Source organism: Notamacropus eugenii, chromosome 5, assembly GCF_028372415.1.
Source record: "Notamacropus eugenii isolate mMacEug1 chromosome 5, mMacEug1.pri_v2, whole genome shotgun sequence".
NCBI lineage: Eukaryota > Metazoa > Chordata > Mammalia > Diprotodontia > Macropodidae > Notamacropus > Notamacropus eugenii.
The window spans coordinates 329152675-329176072 of record NC_092876.1 but is presented as its reverse complement, the minus strand read 5'-3'; the positions used below and the strand labels follow the sequence as shown (position 1 = coordinate 329176072).

General features: G+C 34.5%; 1 protein-coding gene across 8 annotated transcripts in view; it reads left to right on the top strand.

Moving 5' to 3' along the window:
• ARMC8 (armadillo repeat containing 8) overlaps nt 1-23398 on the top strand; it is a 135371-nt gene that overhangs the window by 19403 nt on the left and 92570 nt on the right. For 6 of the 8 annotated variants that reach the window (XM_072613557.1, XM_072613558.1, XM_072613559.1 and 3 more), the window contains one exon: nt 5125-5201. The exons of the other annotated variants lie outside the window; for them this stretch is intronic. In XM_072613557.1, the coding sequence (XP_072469658.1) occupies nt 5125-5201 (77 nt within the window). The remainder of the gene's footprint in view (nt 1-5124; nt 5202-23398) is intronic. 8 annotated transcript variants of the gene reach the window in all.

Sequence of the window (23398 nt, the reverse complement as noted above, 5' to 3'; positions counted from 1 at the left end):
ACCAACCATGATTCTTGAGTACTGTTAATGAAACATTAATAGAGAGAGGTGAACTCTGGGTGCAGAATGAGGTTTTCGGATATGACTAGTGTGTAGATTTTACTTGACTATGCATATTTCATACACACACAAAGTGACACCCAATTGGAGTTGTCACATTCCCTGAAAATACTGTTAGTATGATTAGGTTATATTTATAGTTTTGTAGTGTGTTGTAATAAATAACAACTTGAGTTTTAATGAATAATGAGTCTTAAGGAATATTAACTAGCAGTGTTAAAAGTATACTTAGTGGGGGAAGGGAAGGCAAGAAGCTTGAATATGATATCTTCCTGGTATGGGAGAAAGAGGAAACCTACGAGTAACAGGGCGACCCTTTGGCTATCTTTAAATGTTATAAGTGCAGTTAACTATAACATGTATTTATTATTTGTTTCTTTACAATGCAGAAACAAGATCAATGGGTGGAAATTTTGGCTTTATAATTTGAGGAAGAGGGGGCAGGAATAAGCATTTATATGGTGCCTACTACATGCCAGGCACTGTGTTAAATGCTTTACAGTTATTATCTCTGATCCTCCAAACAGCCCTGTGAGGTAGGTGCTGTTATTATCTCCATTTTATAGTTGAGGAAACTGAGGCAGGTAGAGGCTGAATGTTTGCTTAAGGTCACACAACTCCAAGTGTCTGAGGCTAGATTTGAAAATTAGGCTTCTTGATGGTTTCTTTACCTAAGTTAATTCCTCTCTCCAATTCGTCTTCCTTATAGCTGTCGGTGATCTTCCTAAGGTGTAGGTCTCATCTTGTTATTCTCTTACTGTGTAAACTCCAGATGTTCCCTCTTGAGTATAGATCAAATATTATTTCATCTTTATCTTGTCCTTAAAAATTATATTTTTGTGTACAGTTTATACGGTAGTGTATGTATATACTTTATAAGTAAGTTTTGAGACCTCTGTTCTAGAGGATTTTGGAGTGAGAGGTTGTATTTCATGACTTTTGAAGTGTCTTCTTGCTTATAGTATTAAAATTCTTGATTCTTGTTATCTTTCGTCCACATTAGAAACGAATTAGACCCTCTTCCCAACCCCTAATTTTTTTTTCTCTTAAAGACAAAAGCCAGAAATAAATGTTGATTTCAGAGTGTAACTTCCTGGTATTATGGGTCAAGACAGTCCTAATCATACTGAGAACAAATATGAGACAATCAGGACCTACATTGGAATTTAAGGAGTGAGACTTGCAAGCTGATAGTGCAATTAATTATCATCTTAGAGAAGTATCAAAGTGACAGTGAAAAAGAGGGGTTTATTCGGGGAGGGTGTATGCTGTTAACCTAAGACTCAAGAGAATTGCAGTTAGAATACAAATAAGATATAGAACTCTACATGCTTGATTGCAACATAATGTGGGTTATTTTAATTACAGTGAGAAATCTTTCTGACAGAGCTTCTGCCTATTGGGGCAAAAATAAATCTATAGCTATAGTACAGGATTCTCTACTTATTTTTATGATCGCTATATGGCTGTATATCCAGGATAGGAGAGAGTTCTGAACTGGATGGGAGGTTGGATCAGATGATCTCTAAAGCTTTTCCAATGATAGGAACATTTAATAAAATATTGGTGGAACTATAAATTATTCCAACCATTTTGAAAAACGCTATACAAAAACATCAATAAACTATGCATACCCTGATACAACATTACCACTATCCCCCAAGGTAAGGTAAAAGGTAAAGGTAAGGTTGCCATATGTAAAATCAATCATCAAACATTTACTAAGCACTGTTTACCTTGCACTGTGGTTGGAAATACAAAGACAAAAAAATGAAACAATCCTTACCCTTAGGGAACTTACAGTCTCTCAGAGGAAATGACGTATACAACATTCACAGCCTAAGCTCTTTCAGCCTTTCCAATCTTCCTATATATTACTTATCTATACACACACACTAGGATTGGGCTACGCTTTCCCCTGTCCTCTGTCACACCATCTCCTGTGTTGTGCCTTTGCCCTTGCACTGGCTATCCTCCCAGCCTGAAATGCTCTCCCTTTTCATTTCCACCTGTTTGAATCCTATGTATCAGTGTGAACCGAATAAATACAAGTTAATTTTTTGAGAGGTGGCACTTGCAACTGTGATATTCAGAAAAGGTTTCACATATTTAAGCTGTCTCAAAAGAAACCATGAGTGCTAAGAGGCATAAGTAAGTAGGAATTGAAGTTTTGTGCATGGAGGAGGTGGGGCAGCACATCACTCCAGTATCTTTGCCAAGAAAACCTCTAAAAGGGTCACAAAGAGTCTGACAAGACTAAACAACATCAAAATGTCACAACCCTCCTCAAAAAATTCCAGTGGATACAAATTCCTCAGTGACTGGAGGCCCTTCATAATCTGAATCCAATTTACAGCCTTATTATACACATTTACTTTCATACACTCTAAATAGCTAAATTGTCTTTCTTGGCCCTCTTCACATGCAACATACCACCTCCTGTCTCTTCACCTTTGCGTTGGTTGGTTGCCATTTCCTTCTCCAGTTCATTTTACAGATGAAGAAACTGAGGCAAACAGGGTTAAGTGACTTGCCTTGGGTCACACAGATAGTTAAGTGTCCAAGGCTAGATTTGAATTCTTTCTGACTTCAAGCCCTGAATTCACTCCATTGTGCCCTTTAGCTACCCAGGGTTGTGACATGGTCAGACTTAAAATCACTCTGGCAAATGAGTGGAAGATTGATTAGAGAGGAAAAAGACTTGAGTCAGAGAGATGAATTAGGAGGCATAATCCAGGCAAGAAGTGGCTCTGAGTGGAAAGAAGGCATCTAGTTGAGGAGAGATGTTGTAGAGAGAGAAGATCTGAAAACTGAATACTGGGAGTGAATGAAAGGGAGGAATCCAAGCAGACACCAAATTTGCAATGTAAGACAACCTGAAGGATGTATTGGGGACAAGAATAGGGGAATTAGGGAGGGGATGGGTTTGGGGAAAGATAACGCATTTCTGTTTTGGATTTAATGTTGAAATGAGGAAACTGAGTCCAGGAGAGGTGAAGTGAATGATAATAAGTGAAGCAAAGTCATACTGATAGTAAATGGTAGAGCTGGAATCTCTCCAACCTCTTGAAATCCTAATGATTATTGGAAACAGAAATCTTTCCTTTGAGTTATTTGTAACTTTAGTGCCATGACTTCTGACATCAGAATACTGGTATTAACAAGATAGGCTTTTGTGATAGGGAAGAAACCCTATGGTTGAAAGCACTGTGTAATTTCCCATGTGAAATCTAGCATGATATTTTCCTGCTCAGAATTTGACCAAGTACATTGTTCTTTTTTCTTCTGTTTTTTTAAATGCAAAAAAAGTAAAACTACTTAATTCATCTGTTCATCTAGAGATTATTTTTTGGGGTATGGATCTAAGTTTGTTTTTCTTCCTATTGTTATCTGATTTGCCCAGTAACATTTATTGAAATTCCTTTCCCTGTGATATAATTTTATCTGGTTTATAGAGTAGATCCAAAAACTTAAAAAAAGATTAAGAAATTTTTAAAATCTCTAATATGCTTCAGCGATCTCTTTCTGTTCTTTTAAAAATTAATTATTTAATTTTCTAAATTACATTTTACTTTAATAATTACTTAGTTTTCTAACATATAAAAAATAATAGTAAACATATTTCAGAATATGGAAGTTTCTTCCCTACCAATTTGCTCTTTAAAAAAAACAAAAACCTATTTCCTAAAATACTCAGGTATTTTTGCTCACTAATTTTTCCATATACATTTTGCTGTCATTTTATTTGTTTACATAAAATGTTCTACTGAAATTTTAGCTGCTAGTGTTTTAAGTCTGTAAACTTCTAGAATAGTGTCATTCTTATTCAATTTGTTCTTCCTAGCGGAGAGCTAGATGTCTCTGTTGATTCTACCATTAAAGGTATATGGCTCTCTTCTTTATTTATATCTCATATGTCCAATGTTAGACTAATACCCAAACATTTAATTTTTCTTATTTTTAACTTATAATATACCTTATAACTATAACTTAAAAAAAAACCCCCAAAACCCTGTTGCTTATGCAATGATCTAGAGTTCAAAATGTACTTTACTTGGAGGTCACATTTGAGTCTCACAACAACCCTGTGGATATAGGTTGCATATATTATTATCCCCTTTTTACAGAAGAAGAAACTGACTTAGAGAGAGCCTGTGACTTTTCCACAGTCACATAGAAATTCATGCATAATTAAATGAAATACTACAACAGATAATTCATATTAAACAAGTTAAAGGCAGCAGGGTTTACTATTAAGTGTATTCCTACTTTCTGTGATTAGTGAGAAAGTCATTAATTTACACATATATTATCCTACTTGGGTCACGATAAAGTATTTGCAAAATTTCCTTACCTCTATAATTATAATTTCTCATTCTATCATGTTATCATTTAATTCTTAATTTGGAATTTTCATTTCCTCAAATATCCTATCAGATCTGAGCTATCAATGAGTTGTAATTTCATCTTATTTTTAATAAAATATTTTAGAAAATAATAAAATCAGTTTACAGTAAAATTATATTAATTATAATAGAAATAATAAAATAAGTTTTTTTGAAGAAAATATTTTTCTTTTAGTCAGCATTATCTAAATTGCTTTTTGTTTCATTATTTTGATATACTTGAGAGATCATCAGCTAAGTATTATATACTTAAAGTCTTCAGATGAGCTTTCATCTAATCATAAGTATACTCTCTCCTGACTGAGATACAAACCCTGAACCCCCTAGACAGGAAGATGCTGGAACCTTTTAAAACTGTCATGGCCAACAATCTGATCATGACCTTCTCAAAATACTTAATAAAGCTTTTCTAGTTTGGTGTAGCACCTACTGGAGCTTGTGTTTTGATTATTGCCTAGCCTTTAAAAATTTGGGGTCACACATTAAGAAGATACATTGGAATTGGATGTTAATTGGAGCATACTTATTTGGTAGGTAGTAGCAACAGTATTTTTGAAATATTAATGCCAATATGTTGTCAGATATTTAGTATTATGGATAGTTTTGTGAACTTATCATTTGCATGGCTTCAGCTATCATTTTTTCCTCTACTTTCTAGGAAGTGACAGCTAGCAGTCGCCACTATGTTGACAGGCTATTTGACCCTGATCCCCAGAAAGTTCTACAAGGTGTTATGTAAGTAGTATTTATTTAAGAGCTTATTTTCAGTTTTGTTTGTTTTCAGCATTTGAATCTTTTGTTTTATATTTCTAATTTTACTTGGATTATCTTTGGAAAAAAGCACGTCAGTGATTCTGTTAATTTTGGTTTTACAATTTAAGGAATTGATTTTGTAATAACTGAAAAGGAAGTATAGTGCTACTAACAGTTACAGGTATTTCCTGTGTACAAATATGTTTGTTATTATAATAGAGAACTGAAAGAATAGAGTTGTTTTTATGTAAGAGATACAGAAAAAGAAAATAATATAATTCCTTTTCCTTTCCAATTTTTGATTTGGAGCTTTCTTTCAGTTCTAGTTTATTGTTGAAAGCTTCTTACTGGGTTCTGGCACATCATGACCCACAATCCTGTATTTCCAGGTTAAGGATGGTTGGGGAATGATAGAAGGTGAGACGTGTTTGGTTAGGGATATAGCAACATAGGTATGGACCGACTAGTTTCCTTTTTCCACTTCCATAGCAAATTTTTCATTTTTAAGTCAATAGCATCTTTAAATTTAGCCCATTACTTGCCTTCACAGTTTCAATTCAATTCAATAAATATTTTCAAACATAAATCTTGTGTGCAGAGCAACTAGGTAGACATTAGGAGATGCAAAGGATTAGATAAGACAGTCTCTACGTTCATGAAACTTAACACCTACACAAATATCTTATATAAAATGCTTGATAACTACATTAGAGAAACACAAAACAAAGTGCTTTGTTAAGTCACATGGAGAAAAAATTACTAAATGGAGAGGTAGAGGAAGGTTTCACGAGAGAGGTTGTATTTGAATTGGGCTTTAAGGAATAGTTATTAACTTGACATGAGACAATAAGATAAAGCTATTTCATGGAGAAGATCAAGAAGGATGTTTTTAGAGGAGAGGGAGTAAGTAGTCAAATGTGACTTTGGCCTCAAGGCTTCTTGCTTGACTATTGTCATAGCCTCCTAATTGGTCACCCCGAATCCAGTCTTTCCTCTCTCCTACCCATTTATCACATGGTTTTTTAATCAATATTCCTAAAGCCCAGGTCTGACTACCTCTCTGTCTTGAAATTTTAGGGGCTGTCTTTTGCGTTTAACTTCACAGTCTGGTTCCAGTCTTTGCTTTTTGACTTGTGATTATAAATAACATCCTTTGTTCAGCTCCACAGCCCAGAAAACTGATATCTTGTTTGCAAACATGACATTTCCTCTCCTGGCTCTGTGCCATTGCACAGGCTTTCTCTCAATGTAAAATGTTGCCCCTGTTCACCTATATGGACCGATAGTTCCCTTCAAGGCTCAGTTCAAATGCAATCTTTGATGCTTTTCTTGATTCTTCAGTTGCTACTGCCTGCTCAGCCCCTACCCAAATCACTGTGTCTTCATTTTGTGTCTCTCCTATATTTGCTTATCTGTGAACATTTTGTATTCCCTTAGTAGACTATAAGCTCCTTGAGGGCAGGGGCTATGTCATTCATATTTGTGTCCCCAATAACTATATTGTACATAGCAAACACATTTTAAATGTTTGCTTGTTTGTCTGGAGCTTATTTCTGTATTTCAACTCTTCAGTATCTCATTGATGAGACTACTGTCTCAGCCTCCTACAGGATGCGGCTCATTCTCTCTTGTCACTGCTGTGTTGCTACTCTCTGTATCCTATAAGCATGCTAGCTCTTATTATTATTATTAATGATATATTTTGCCACATGAACTCCACTCAACATCTTGAATGCCATCCTTTTGTCCTTTGACATTGTATGGATACTATTGGAGTATGCAAGCTGACCATTATTCTGCCTTGCTAGATCACTGGCCCATCTTTTTTCCAGTCATATATTTTTCTGATGACAGTCTAAAATGACTACTACTGTGTCATTTCTCATTTGCATTGTGTTGCAGCCTGTTCATATCCACTATGAGCTTCACTATTGCCCTTTGCAAGGCCTTCAACTTTAGTTCTTTAGAGATTGCCATATACTATTCCATGACTTGTATTCATACAACCTTACAAGAAGAATATTGTTAGAAAGATATGGGCTTTTGTTTCAGAGAGAAGTCTTGGTGCATTAAAAGAATTGTGCAGTTGCCCTAAGGAAATTTAACTTTCTCTCTTCTGTTCAGTTCTGTTCGCACCTCATTGTTCATTTGCAGTGTTCTTCCTAGATTTGTTTACTAATAGAAAATCTCTGTGGATTGTCAGTTTAGCTGCATATGATAGTTTGGATAATAAACACTCTAGGTGGCAGTTAGTTGGCGTAATGGATAAAGTCTTGGACCTGGAGTCAGGAAGACCTTCATTGAATTCCTGCTTCAGACAGTTAACAGTGGTCACTTAACCTCTTTCTTCCTCAGTCTCAATTTCCTCATCTGCAAAGTGGGAATAAGGGTTCAAGGGTTATTTGTAAGGATCAAATGAGATAATATATGTAAAACATCTTACAGACCTTAAAACACTATATAAATGCTAGCTATTGTTATTTTTCATAGTTTTCATTTTTCTTTCCTTTGTAGATAGTTAGACTAAACTCTTTTGAGTGACTATGACTCAACTTTAGGAGACTGTAATGTCCCAAGGCTTGATTTAGTTCAATTTATTAAGTGCCTGTTACGTGACAGGCACTATGCTAGGTCCTGAAAATGCAAAGACAAAAATGATGCGGCCAGCACAGTTTCTTCTATAAGCAGGAGTGCCTGGAGGGCCACACCATCTATAGAGAATCCCTTTTCCTTTTGCACTCTGGACTGGGCTTCTCATGACAATAGCAAGCACTGTGGGCAAGCATACATATCCCTGTTTTAAGTTATATTTGCCAGTCAAGTCATTAAACAGAGTCATCCCTTTTGTTGCCCTTTTCACAGAAACTTGTTTGATTTTGGCATAATGTGAATGGGAAGCTCCTTTTTGGAGGAGAGCCTTTAAGGTAGTATATTGCTCTACTGAGTCAAATGTTTTTTGTTATCATTAAATACAGTAGGATCTTAAATTCTTAATGCTTTTCAGTTAGTTGAAACTATAAAATATGATTATATAGAGAGTTAACATTTTCTGTTCCCTTTTCATGCCTTTTCAAAGGTGCTCTTGACACATGTATAGATGATTCTCATAAATTTTGTAAGTTTGAAAATAGTTGTATGAATAAGTAATTATTGGTATCCTTTTGATCACTTTTTGGGGTACTTTTTATGCCCTCATATTTTCCCCTTTTTGAGATACCTTAAAAAATGATTCTTCAGTGCCCTCAAAAATTGTTTTTGGTTTTAGCATAAATTGCCTGTATGTATTTGTGTATGTATAGTTTACTTGTCTCTCTCATCTTTGTTTTCTTTGGTACCACTTTCACTTTCATATGTAGGTACATCCTGGACTGTGATAGAAAAGTCCAAATGTGGCAGCTCTACTCTCTTTCGGCAAAAAGATTTTGTTATAAAAAGCAGTTTCTTCGTTGTGGCCAAATTCTTGGATGGGGTCAGAGGAGGACACACTCTAGCAGATTCTACCAGTTGGAAAGACTTCAAGGATATGTTTGGCAAAGAACTGTCATTAAAGGTCTTATGTAGATTAACTTAGAGAAGCTCGTTACATGGAGGTTGTCCAGTAGGGGGTGAATTTGTTTGGTCACATGAAGAGAGTGGTCTACCAGGCTCTAGTACAGCTGTAAACTACTTGGTTGGAGTTTATTTCTGATGACAGATCATGTCTACTTTCTAAAGAGCATTTTAGCTAAATGTAGAGGAGTTGGCCTCTTGGTAAGGAACATTTTGACTGCAACTCATGAGAAATGGTTCTCAGCCCTGTGAGGTAGCCTTTCTTTGCACTGAGGGTGGCAGAAAAGGGATCTGAGTATATTGAGAATCACACATTAATCTAGCTCTTACGATTAAATTTGAGGTCTTTTTCCAGTGACAAAATTGACATATTATTAGAAAAACTGAGTTATTAATCTTGAATCCTTGGCTAGAGCTTAGGCAGAGTAACAAATATGAATATAGAACATAGTTTATGAATACCTACTAAGAAAAATTGAAGGAAAATACATGAAGAAATGTAACTTGACTTTCCAAAATGATTCATAAGAGAACCTTCAAGAGCTTGATATATATTGTATCTTTCAGATTATACTTATTTTGTTTAGTTGTCTTGTTAATCCAAGCAGCAACAGAGTATTCTTCTCACTATTTTTTTGTCTTTGTGTTTTTATTTAACGGGATACTGTTTTTAATAGGATACTTAGTAAAGTTTGAGTCATCTGGGAAATTGTGAGAAATGGTAATTGTCATTTATGGGGCCACTTTGGAAGGAAAAAAGACTTTAATTCTTTCCCCATTAAATAATAACAACAACGTTATGGAATGGTCCAACTTAAATTACAAAATGCCTCAATATGTGTAGTGAAATTAAAGTTATTTTGAGATTTGAGTGATTTGAGTAAATAAAGGGATTTTAGAGAGATCTTTTAGAGAAAGCTGAATCATCTTTTGTTCAGGAGAAAACATCAAATAAAATGAGAAGAAAAATTATGTAAGATAGCATCAGTACTGCAGTTTCTGAATTATAATTAAATTCATTTTTTTTTTGCCTGCCATATTCAGTCATTTCTCTCTGGATGTTCTGTCAGTATCTTAAATTCAACTTGTTTAAATTGGAGATCATCATTTCTAGTCCCCTCCTTGTTCTCCCTCCTCTCATCTAAACTTTTGGGTCCTCCAGACTTTCTTCTTTCAGTTGAGGTCATTATTCATTCTCTCACCCAGGTTCATATTCTTGGAGTCATTCATTACTTATTTGAGGGAAAAAAAATTTGACAGTATATTTTTACACAACAAATAATTCCCAATATTTTACTTCTGCATGTGTCTGCCCTCACTGTCAAAAAGAACAACATAGATACTATATTTAATAGTGTGTGTACCATTTAGTACCTATATTTCACCTTTCTACCTTTAACTCTACAAGTGGTTCTTTTCTCTATATCTCTGTACTAAGAAGAGGAAGGTCTGTATTACTGTCTATATCCTAGAACCAATTATTATCATTGCCTTTTATCTGAGGTGAGTTCTTTTTAATGTGGTTTTCATTTAAACTATTCTAGCCATTATGAACATGCTAGTTTTGCTTTCTTTGATCAGCTTCAGTTTGTGTACATCTTCTAGTGTTTTTCTGAATTTCTGATATTCATCCTTTCTTATGGTGCAAAAATATTCCATTGCATTCATATACTACAATTTGTTGAACAATTCCTTTAGGCGATGAGCACCTACTTTTTTCTTTTCTTTCTTTCTTTTTTTTTGCTGTCACAGAAAGTACTCCTATGAATATTTTGATATATATGTAACCTTTCCTTTTGTCTTTGACTTTGTTGATTTATATTCCAAATAGTGAGTTCAAAGGGTACGAACAATAGACATTTTTCTTGAATGACAGCAAATTATTTTTTCAAAATTGTTGAACCAATTCTGTATGCACATTTCTGTCTTCCACCCTTGATTTTTCCATCTCTCACAGCCTCTCCGAATCACTTGTCAAGGCCTCCTTTTTTTAATTTCCACAATGTCTCATATTTTTCTAGATCTTTCAAGTTCACATTCTTATCACCACTTTCCTTAATAGCCTCCTAAAAGATCTTTCTTTCCTACTTTGCCTCTTTCCAGTCTATTCCCCACAAAATAGTCAGAATAATCTTCCTAAGACCAAAGTCTTACCATGTTACACTCCTAACCTTCTCTCTGTCCTAGTCTTCTAACCTCCTAATCTATCACCTTTAAAGATAAAATACAGACCCGCTAGTTTGGGATTGAAAGCCATCCACTATTTAGTCCCTATCTTCCTTTCCAGCTTTGTCATATGATTCTCTTATATAGTTTGTTCCATCCTTACTACTATTCCCTAACCTACTATCTCCCACTATGTTGTTTTCTTCCACTAAAGCTATTTCTCATACATGGAATGAACTCTCTTTAGCCCTGCCTGTTAGAGTCCCAGCAGTCTATCTTCTGTCAGTCTTCCTCGACCATGATATCTGCTACTTCTCTTAAAATTACCTTCTGCTCTTATATACTTATATGTTCACATGTATCCATACCTTTAAATAAAAATGTCTTTCCAAGACTGAGACTGTTTTATTGTTATTTTTGTTTCCAGTAACCTACAGGGTATTGTACTGGTAGATGATGGTGTCATAGGTCCTACAAACATTTAATTGAGTTTAGGAAGGATCATTTTAAGGGAGAGATCATTTTGCAGCTTGTGGTCCACTGCCAGAAAGGCCTAGGTCTCAGTGGTGTGCTTCTTTCAAGCTTTGGACATCTTTGGGCACTTGAAGATCACTGGTTACTTTCTGGTTACTTTGGGGTCAAAGAGTGTACTAAGATAAAAGGTGGTAGAAAGGATGAAAGAAGACGCAATTTAAATGTCTCTTCTGGTTTGCCAGGAACTAGTATTGTTTTGGAGCTAGATGATGTACACACAATTTACATCTTTTGAAATTTTAAAAATAAATTCAGACCATTGCCTTGACTCCAAGTGAAGCTTTTGGCTTTCCTTTCATAATTATCTCCTCTATTCCTAATAGGTAGCTTGACCCAAACAAATCCCCAGCTGATCCTTCTACATAAATCCCTGAGTCATTTCTGCTTGAATTTACCCTCAGTGACAACAGAATAAACTGGGGGATCCTCTGAATCTGGTGCCTATTCAACGAAATATTGACTTTGTTCATTTAACAAAAGCCTTGTCTTGAATGGGATTATATAAACAGTTCAGGAATTTAAGGCAACTTGTATTAACAAACTTTTGTTTTCTATAAAAATTATATTTGTTTTATAATTGACTAAATGTAATATTATTGGAGAAAATAAAACAACTGGAATGGCATAGTTGGAAATAGTGATTAATAGAAAATCTTTTTGTTTTGTGGTGCATGATTTAACTAATATGGAATCACTTTTATCCTGGGTTGAAAGATAAAGTAAAAGACATCTAAAGGTGAAGGAAAAAAGATGGGTAGAGTGAGGAGATTTTAAAAGTATATGTAACAAAAACGTGAACCACGAAAGGAAATTGAAATAGACTAACAGTTTTGTGAATGCCAACAAATTTAATATATGCGTTTGTTACTAATATTATGTGATATACTAACATATAACATTGTATAATAATGTAGTATATTAATATCTAATTGTTAGATAATTAAATATTAATATTTATAAAGATCCCTTAAGATGGAACAAAAAACTTACTTTCAGTAGTTAGAAATCTATCATCATCCGGAGTTGGAGACACTCACAGTCCTTATCCCTGTGTCAGGGAAACTTGTCAAATGGATTGTAGAAGAATGTGGTTTTAGCTCACAGGATTGAAAGAAACATAGACCCTGGCAATTCTCCATAAAAAAACTTTCTAGATTTGGTAGCATCTATTATTATGTTAAGGTACAGACAAATTTCACTTACTCAAAACTCAACTCAGAACCCTCAGTTAATGAAAAAAAGTTTCTGGTCATTGATTTAGATAAATGCTTCAGGAGAGGCAACATAACAGTGGAAAGAGCTTTGGAACTGAGAGTCTTCCTTTGGAGTCTTAGCTTTACCTAGTTTAAAGACCTTGGAGAAAGCACTAACCTTTGCTTTACTATTTGTAAAGTAGGAGTAATAATGCTTTGCCTGTCTGCTTCACAGAGTTGTGAGGAAAGTAAGTTGCAAAATGGAAAATGAATGTAAATTACTGTTATTACTGAACTGTCATTGTCATTGATGTTTATAGTAATGACTCATTGAGGAACTATGAAATTTTCAATTATCATAGAAAGATTGAATGTGTTCATTATGTCATGCATAGTAACAAAAAAAAGGGTCTTAATTTTAGAGAAATTTTCAGTCACAAAAATTTGAGGTAAAACAATTTTCTTCTTAGACTGTTAACCCAAACCTCTAATTCCCAGAATATTCCAATTAATTGAGCTATATTGCACTTACTTTGTTTAACATTTAACATCCCCTCTATTTTTTGTTTTATTTTTGTCTACATTCTCTTGGGATGCCTTTTGAAACCTACTTTATCTGCTCAAGAAAATTTTAAGAAAAGTCACTTTTGCTTCAGTCCATCCTCCATTCAGTCACCGAAGTGATTTTCTTAAAGTTCTGGTCAGACTTCGTCACCTTCCTATTCAATAAACTCCAGTGATTCCCTATCACCTCTGGGATTAAGTATAAAGTCCTGTGTTCCGCCATTCAAAGGCCTACTCCCCTTCTACCTTTCCAGTCTTCTTACATGCCCTCTCTCCCCACCAGCTTTTCCCACCAGCTACACTGGCCTCCTGGCTCTTCCACCAACAAGACACTCTCTTTCAGCTCTGGGTACTTTTTTTTTTGGCTGCCCTTGTGTCTGGAATGCCCTCCATCCTCATCTCCTCCTCCTGGCTTCCTGGCCTCTTTCAAGTCCCAGTTAAAATCCTGCTTTCTACAAGAAACCTTTTCTCAATCCCTTTTAATTTTAGTACCTTCTGCCTGTTAGCTATTTCCTACTTGTCCTTTATATATTTTGTTTGTACATATTTGTTTGCCTGTTGTTTCTCCTGTTAGATTGTGGGATCCTCCAGGGCAAGGCCTCTCTTCTTTCTTGCTACTCTCAGAACTTAACATAGTGCCTGGCACATAACAGTACTTAATAAGTGATTATTTACTGAATGATTATGTGGGGGAGATGTGACATAGTACAAAAAGTACAAGCTTTCGTCTAGACACTGATGTTGAAATCCTAGGTCTAACACTTACTAGCTCTGTTGGACCAAGTCTCTGAATGTCTTAGAGTCTTGGTTTATTTTATCTGTAAAGTAGCACTACTTATTTCAGGGTAGCAAGCTTAAATGCTTTGTAAACCTTAAAATGTTGTTATTGTGAGGCAGAGAATGACTGTTATTTCTCAGAATAATTTGGCCTACAGGAAGGAAGGAGTAGAGCAAACCAGGGAAGCTTCAGTTTCCCAATTCTTCCTCAGTTACATATTTACAGCCTGGCCTTATGTTCTTATCTGAAGTATGTTCTTAAACATTGATGGGCACATTCGAATGTAAATTTCCAAATATATTCTAAAGTTAAATATAGATGATTTGGGATTACAAATTAAGTACTTCTAGCAATTCAAATAATATAAAAATCAGTCATTTTATTTAAAAATTATTGGTAAAACAAGGATGTTTTTTGTCACCATCATTTGATGTTTTTCTAGAAGTACTAGCTATTGCAGCAAACAAGATAAAGAAATTAAGGGAATGAACTTAGGCAAAGAAGAAACAAAATTATTGGGTTTTTTTATAGATGGTGAAATCATTTGCTCAGGGAACGTGAGAGATTTAACCAAAACAATAGTTGAAAGAGTAACTTCACTTAAATAGCAGGCTATAAAACAAACCCAAAGAAATTATCAGCCTTTCTGCACATTACCAACAAAAACTCAGCAAGAAGAGAAATAAAAAGAAATTCCAATCAAAATAACTACTGAATATATAAATATCTGGCAGTCTACTTACCAAGATGCACAGAATAATTATAGGACTACCATTACAAAACACTTTTTAAAATATGTAAATTTTAGTTGATATATTTTTTTATATCACATTTTCTACTATATGCTTCTCCCCATATGCTTTCAGAGAACTGTTGCTATGACAAAGAATAAAAAGAGAGGAATAAATTTTGTAAAAGTTGTATAAAACTAACCAAATATCCAAAAAAAAGTCTGATGTTATTTGCAATATTTTAATCCCATGGTTGCCCCCTTTTGAAAAGACATAGAGAAAAGTGAGATATTTTCTCCTGTCTTCTTTGGGATTAACCTTAGTCATTATGCTTTTGTAGCATATAATTTCCAGTGTTTTGTTTTTCGATCAATTTACCTTGTTTTAGTCATTATATACATTATTTTCCAGGTTTTACTTCAATTTGTAACAGGTAAGTTGAGCCAACATATTAAAAACAACAATATTACCCTAACTTAATTTATTTATTCAGTAGTATAAGATGTTGGTCGAAACCTCATTTATTCCAGACTGCTTTCCAATTGTAAAATACTCTTTAGAAGTACAAGATTTAAGTAATTGGAAAGGTTGATTGCTCATAGTTTGGATGTGCTAACATAATAAAAATGATACTACTTAAGGTGATTTATGGATTTAGTGTTATACCAGTCATACCACCAAAGGGTTATGTTATAGAACTAGACAAAATAATAGCAAAATTCAAATTAGGAGTAAAAGGTCAGTAATCTCAAGGGAAATAATGAAAAATTATGTAAAAATTGGAAAGAGGGGAGCAATGTCAGATCTCAAACTGTACTGTAAGACAATCATCAAAGCTATTTGAAGTTTTTTTAAAAAAAAAATAGAGAAGCCAATCAGTGAAACAGATTGGTTCAACAATATGCAGAATAAATGAACTTTGTAGCCTACTATTCATCAAAGACCCTAATTACTAAAGTAAGCACTCATTATTTGACCAAAAACTTGAAGATAATCTATTAGAAATTAGTTTTAAACCAACCTCTCACAACATATACCAAGTTTAGCTCTCTCTATATTCATGATGATGATGACAATGATAGCTAGAGGTTTTTATTTACATAGTGCCTTCAAGTTTGCAAAGTGCTTTACTAATATTATTTCATTTGATCTTCACAACAACCCTAGGAGGTAGGTGCTATTATCCCCATTTTACAGGTGAGGAAACTTCATCAGAGGTTAAATGACTTGGCCAGAGTTGCACAGCTAGTGTCTGAGGCTGGCTCAGAAACTCAGATTTTCCCAACTCCAAGTCCAGCACTCTATCCACTGTGCCACCTTAGCTGCCTCACATATAAATGCTCACATCATAAACAAAATAGTGGAGCAAGGAAGAAATGTCCTCTTGAATCTGTGGATAGGGGAAGAGTTCATGTACAAATAAGCAATAGAATATATCACAGAAGGTAAAAGTTTTGATTATATATAATTGAAAAGCTTTTGCACAAAAATATACCTTAATATAGCAATGATTGGAAAAGATGTAGTTAACTGGGAAAACAATTCTTGCAGCAAGTTTCTCTGATAAAAGTTTTATTTCTTAAATATATAAAGAATTGATTTCTTACTTTACTTAACTGTCTTATTTTTCTTTTTGTATTCCTAGCACTTAGCATAGTGCTTTGCTCATAAGCATTTAGTCAAATGCTTTATTCATTCACTTTAAGTTGATAAGAATAAGAACTATTCCCTAAATTGATAAATGTCCAAAGGATCGGAACAGGTAGTTCTCAAGAGAAGAAATCCAAACTATCTATACGCACATAAAAAAGCTGTCCAAATCAGACTGGTGAAACTGGTAGAATTGTGAATTGATCTAGTCATTCTTGGAAAGCAGTTTGGAACTCTGCCCCAAAAGTCACTAAACTGGGTATATTTTTTCCCTAACAATATAGACATGACATATACTTCAATGATATTACCAACCAGAGGGAGATTACCCATATGTATAAGAACATTTAGAGCAAAGTGGGTGACCATTAATTGAAGAATGACTGGGCAAATGATGTAATATGAATGCAGTAGAATATTATTGTGCCTTAAGAATTAATGAAAGCATTCAGAGAAACCTGGGAACACTGGTGTGAAATGATGCATGGTGAAGGAAGTAGAACTAGAATTGTAATGACTACAATAGTGTACAGGCAAATAACTTTGAAAGAATTAATGGCTGATGCTGACTCCACAAAGACTGATGATGAAGCTTGGCAGAGGAGTGACTGATTTCTAGGTGTAAGTGGCAACTATATTTTAAGATGAGGTCTATGTGGGAATGTATTTGCTTGACTATTAAAAGGTAAGGCTTATATTTATGGGTTGAGAATGGGTGAGTAGTAAGCTATGAGAAAAAAGCGTCAGTGAAACATTTAAAAAATACACAGAAGAGAGCAGAAAGCAGTTCATACGTAGCTACAGACAGGCTGGAGAGTTTTATTGCTATTGTGTTAAATTTAGCACATACTTATTTTTAAAGTAATTTAAAGTTTAGTTATAATTTACTTTAAATCAACTTTTTTGTTGAAGCCTTTTCTTTAAGAGGAAAGTATGTATGCTCTTTGAATTTCACATTAAGAAGTGTATTATTTAAGTCCAAATACTCTTCATGAACATTTTTTGAATAGGTCGTATTAGGCCTTGGATTGACATTGTATACCCAATCTTAAGAGATTCCTAAATGATACAAAAACTTTTGTCCAGTGGAAGTGATTATTTCACAAGTCTTGGAAGGATCCTACTATGAATCAGGGATACTTAGTTTCAGTTTCCAAATTGTGATTTGGAATTCCAAATTGTTTCTCTTCTAGTTATCTATTAGTAGTCTTTGGAAATAACAGATGTGAAAGACTCATGGCCTTTGCAATTTTTTTTTTAATTTAACTTTTAACATTCATTTTCACAAAATTTTGGGTTACAAATTTTCTCCCCTTTTATCCCCTCCCCCCCCAAACACCAAGCATTCTAATTGCCCCTATGACCAATCTGCTCTCTCTTCTATCATCCCTCTCTGCCCTTGTCTCCGTCTTCTCTTTTGTCCTGTAGGGCCAGATAGCTTTCTATACCCCTTTACCTGTATTTCTTATTTCCTAGTGGCAAGAACATTACTCAACAGTTGATCGTAACACTTTGAGTTCCAACTTCTTTACCTCCCTCCCTCTCCACCCCTTCCCTTTGGAAGGCAAGCAATTCAATATAGGCCAAATCTGTGTAGTTTTGCAAATGACTTCCATAATAGTTGTGTTGTATAGGACTAACTATATTTCCCTCCATCCTATCCTGTCCCCCATTACTTCTATTCTCTTTTGATCCTATCCCTCCCCATGAGTGTCGACCTCAAATTGCACTCTCCTCCCCATGCCCTCCCTTCTATCATCCCCCCCACCCTGCTTATCCCCTTATCCCCCACTTTCCTGTATTGTAAGATAGGTTTTCATACCAAAATGAGTGTGCATTTTATTCTTTCCTTTAGTGGAATGTGATGAGAGTAGACTTCATGTTTTTCTCTCACCTCCCCTCTTTATCCCTCCACTAATGAGTCTTTTGCTTGCCTCTTTTATGAGAGATAATTTGCCCCATTCAATTTCTCCCTTTCTCCTCCCAATATCTTTCTCTCTCACTGCTTGATTTCATTTTTTTTTTTTAAGATATGATCCCATCCTCTTCAGTTCACTCTGTGCACTCTGTCTCTATGTGTGTGTGCATGTGTATGTGCATGTGTGTGTGTGTGTAATCCCACCCAGTACCCAGATACTGAAATGTTTCAAGAGTTACAAATATTGTCTTTCCATGTAGGAATGTAAACAGTTCAACTTTAGTAAATCCCTTATGACTTCTCTTTGCTGTTCACCTTTTCATGGTTCTCTTCATTCTTGTGTTTGGAAGTCAAATTTTCTTTTCAGCTCTGGTCTTTTCATCAAGAATGCTTGAAAATCCTCTATTTCATTGAAAAACCAATTTTTCCCCTGAAGTATTATACTCAGTTTTGCTGGGTAGGTGATTCTTGGTTTTAGTCCTAGTTCCTTTGACTTCTGGAATATCCTATTCCATGCCCTTCGATCCCTTAATGTAGAAGCTGCTAGATCTTGTGTTATCCTGATTGTATTTCCACAATACTTGAATTGTTTCTTTCTAGCTGCTTGCAATATTTTCTCCTTGACCTGGGAACTCTGGAATTTGGGCCTTTGCAATTTTATATAGAGAGTTAACCTTTCTGTGTTTGAAGCATGTAAGTAAATGGTGTTTTATTTATTGCAGGCAGAATATATTTTTGTTAGGTAGGAGGCAATCATCCGTAAATATAATGAATGCAGTCTCAGTCATAATACTATATGGTAACTTGTATAGCAGTCTGTGTACAAGTAGCAAAACAGAGCTAGGTGTAAGAGACATAATTTCAATAAGGATGGACATTTTCTTATGATTTTTATCCTCTTCCTAATACCCCTTTAATAACACTAAAGGGGTATTAGGAAGAGGATAAAAATCGTTTTTAAAAAATTCCCTAATTTTAAAGACGAAAAAATGTGTGTGTGCACGTACACACTCACACACATATACAGAGACAGAGAGAGAGACACATACACACACACACACACACACACACACACACACACACACAGAAAGAGAGAGAGAGAGGATAAGTCACTGAGCACTGTCCTACCCAGGAGGCTTAAAGTAAACCACATATCATGTTTTATGCAAGTGATTCTCTTTGGAGAGATCAAAATGCCCTTATCCATGGTCCATTATTAATTGAGAAGATAGAAAGCTTCTTATAGTACAAGCAGCTCTGATAACTGAGCTGGGTGTGTGTTACTAAAAGATGGTTCTGGTGCTTCAAAGTAAGATAAAGAATTAAAAGATTAAAAGTAGTTGATGAACATTAATTAGTAAATCATAGTAATAGAAGAGCTTTTTCATATAGTTAATTTCAGAAAAGTCCAGCCCCAGAAGTGTTTTAAATTGTAATTAAAACCATCTTACTTTGACTGTGGTTACTAAATTCTTCTTTGGCTTGCTGTGGATTCATTGTGTTAAGGTTTAAGTAGATTGTAGGAAGACTGACCTTTTTTTGAGCATAATAGGCTCCCATAATATAAAACTTCAAAAATTTAATTTCTCCAAACATTCAACAGTCATGCATGGGCCTGTGACACAAGTAAACACATGCATGGATAAGTAATTTTTTTGATGGTTCCATTATATTTTTGTATCTACAGCAAAGGAACATTTCAGAATTATAAGGTTATGTCATGTTAACAAATTGCTTTGTTAGTTATACACTCTTTAGTAATTTTTTAAACCATAGTCCTATCTGCTAATGTCACCTTGTAGATTTAATTTAGGGAGTAAAGCAATAATTTAGAATATGAAATTTTATTTCAGAAGAGATTGTATAATAAAGTTATCCATCTCACAAGTATCATGCAGAACTTTCCATCTCACTGTGACATTAGTTATGCTATTTTTATATTGCTTATGCCTATAATCCAGGAGAGCTTAGAGGAAATTATGGTCTTGAATCTTATTTGGAAACATATGTAGTAAGGCCTCCCTACAACATACTTGTACAGATACTTAGAATAATGATGAGTACCCATCCTTCATATTCTATCAGAAAACTTAAACCTGTAAGTGAAAATGAAGATGAGGTTGAAGCTGACTGGAAGATTGACATGCACATTATGTCAAAAATAATAGATGAGTTTTTGAATGTTACTAGCAAGTCAGTGGCACTGGTCATAACGATCAGAAAGATTTTTCCAAGCACAATAAAACTCATAAGAAGGCTGTTTTACTTCTTGGTCCAATAATGGACTCTATAGAATGGAGGCTTTCTTATGCTTCCTGGAGGTCTGACAGCTATACATTCTTCATAGCACTTTTATAACAAAGACAAATGATTCAAAAGCAGAATGACAGCAGAGCCTTGTTCAAGGAGATAAGCCTCAGGTTATCTTCTTTAAAATGCCCTGGCAGTCCTGTGCCATATGCCATATGAACTTGTATTTGTATCTATAGCTATATCATTGCCACAGTATAGTAATTGATATTCATAATAATTACCTGAGTAGTCTTGAAACACCAAACTTGGGTTCATTGTATTCTGTTTTCATAGTGTGGGTACTTAGAGGGTTAATTTTATATTATCCTAAAAACTACTTGTTCACAACACCCCATTCTCTAAAGACTCTTCAGTCTATATTAGCATTTCAAATTATACTCTAGGATTGACTTTGTACACCAATGAAGTTCCACATTAAATGCCAGTAATGTGGGGAGCACACTCTTAGGTACTAGGGAACAAAGATATTGTCCTTGCCCTCATAAATTAATATAGTTTAGTAAGGGAATTTGACATGCACAAAGATAATTCTAAGATAAAATAGCGTACATGTACTGAAGAGATAGAAGCCAAATGCCTTCTGGGGCCTTAGGAAGACTAACTTGAGGAGCTTTAATGGATAAGTAAAAAGTCAACTAGGATAAAGGATATTCCAGACATAGGAAACAACATTAGCAAGATGTGAGCAAAAGCAGTCAAGAATGAGGTAGGAAGGTGGGAAGGAAGTAGCTTATCAGGTCGAGTATATAATATGTGGACAGGAGCAGTATGTGAAAAAAGGCTGAAAAGAAAAGGCAGTATTAGATTGTGGAGCACCTTGAATATATGTCAAAGAAGTTTGAGTTTTACTATATAGGAAATATGGGTAGTTGTTAAATGCTTTTGAGCATAGGAATGTCATCACTAGATCATTGCTTAAGGAAGTTGTTCTGGCAGATGTTAGGAAGGATGGTTTCCTAAGGAGGAAAGGAGAGTGAGAGAAGACCCATTAGGCTACTGGAGTAATCTAGTTAAGTGTGAATAACAGTAGTTATTTTGATAGTGCCTGTGGGAATAGACAGAAGTGGATAAACGACAGAGATATTGTAGTAGGATTTCTGGGACAAAGTAACTGATTTGGATATGAGAGGCAGGGTAGAAAGGAGATGATAATAATGTTTTAAACATGGAAAAACTAGGTAAACAATGATACATACCTTTGGTAATAATAGTAAAGCCAGGTGATGATGTGGATTCTCTTCCTGCCCTCCATAGTGTTTGTATCATAATTTGTTAGGATTAAAGAATTTGTTTTTATCTCACTTTACCTCCAGGATGTTTGGAAATAAAATTCATTTTTCCTTTTTTTTCTCAAATTAATCATCTGTGAAAATGTCATGCAAGATAAATATAATGATAAATACCGTGACTTTATTACACGTTGAGTAAAGGAAGTCTTGGGCTCATTGGTTTATGGTCATGATTAAAAGCTGTCAGGAATAGTTGAGCCAAGCTTCAACTCATTATACTTTTAAGTGTTGGTGTAGGATGTGACCTTTGAATGTCATGGATAGATATTCTTCTTTCTCAATTGTGAACAATCATTCTTCAAACTTTGTAAGTTAGAAGGATGGGAAAAAATATGAAAACTTGTAGATTGGATTCTCCAAAAGTTATTTTAATTTGATAGTTAGACTTCTGGGCAATGTTTAGTTAAACATTTGACTTTGAAAATTTCTAGAACAGTGGTATCAAACTCAAATAGAAAAGAGGGCCATTAAACCACATATAAGGATCCCTGAAAGTCACTTATTAACATTTAGTGTTTTATTGTATTTTCATTTATTTTTAAAAATATCCCCTATTTATATTAAATCTGATATTTTTGGCACTTAGGGAGTGTTGGAAGTGTGTTTGACACTTCTGGTCCAGGGACAGTAGTTGAAATCCAAGATTTTAGAATCAATATTTAATAAGAAAACCATTAGTGCTAGCACCTCTTAAGTGCTTGATAAATGATTATTGATTGATTCATTTTGTTAGTTCCCTTTGGGAGTTATAAAATGCTTCAGAAAGACAGTGAATGTGACAGTTGCTGACTATAGCCTCTTCTTTGTTGTATTTTATTAATTATATTAACTGGTACCTCTCCATATCTGTTGAATATTAATAATTGATAATCATAAGAATGTTGAATTCATTTCATTTCAGGCATATATAACAGGCAACTATTTTTTTTATTATAACTGATGTTCCTAAAGAAGTATAGGATCCTTGAATGTGATAATTACTAATCACAATATTTGACTAACCAGAATACTCCATTTCTTTTTTTTGTCTTTTTTTTAATCTCCCTTAGTTTCTTTGTCTTATTTTATTTTATTATTTATTTATTTTAAGTTTTCAACATTCATTTCCACAAAATTTTGAGTTTCATATTTTCTCCCCATCTCTCCCCTTCCCCCACCCCAAGAATACCCCATTTCTTGAGTGTGCTGTATAACAGAAGGTTTAAATGTACTTAGATTTTGCATTCTTCAAAAGGATGATTTGACATAGTAGTAATTATGTCAACTTAGTGAGAATATGTCATTTTACACCTATTTCAAGGGCCATGTAACTTTGTAGTTCTATTAAGTATGGTATTTCACTCCACAGAAAGTTCTGTATTTAATAAGGTAGGAATATTGTGTTTTTCTCCTATTTTCTTGGTCATTATCTTAAGACAGTGCAAGTTTTCAGAAATAAGATAGGTGTCTTGTGGCAGCACAGCCCTCGCACCAACTGGCAACAACCAAGTACTT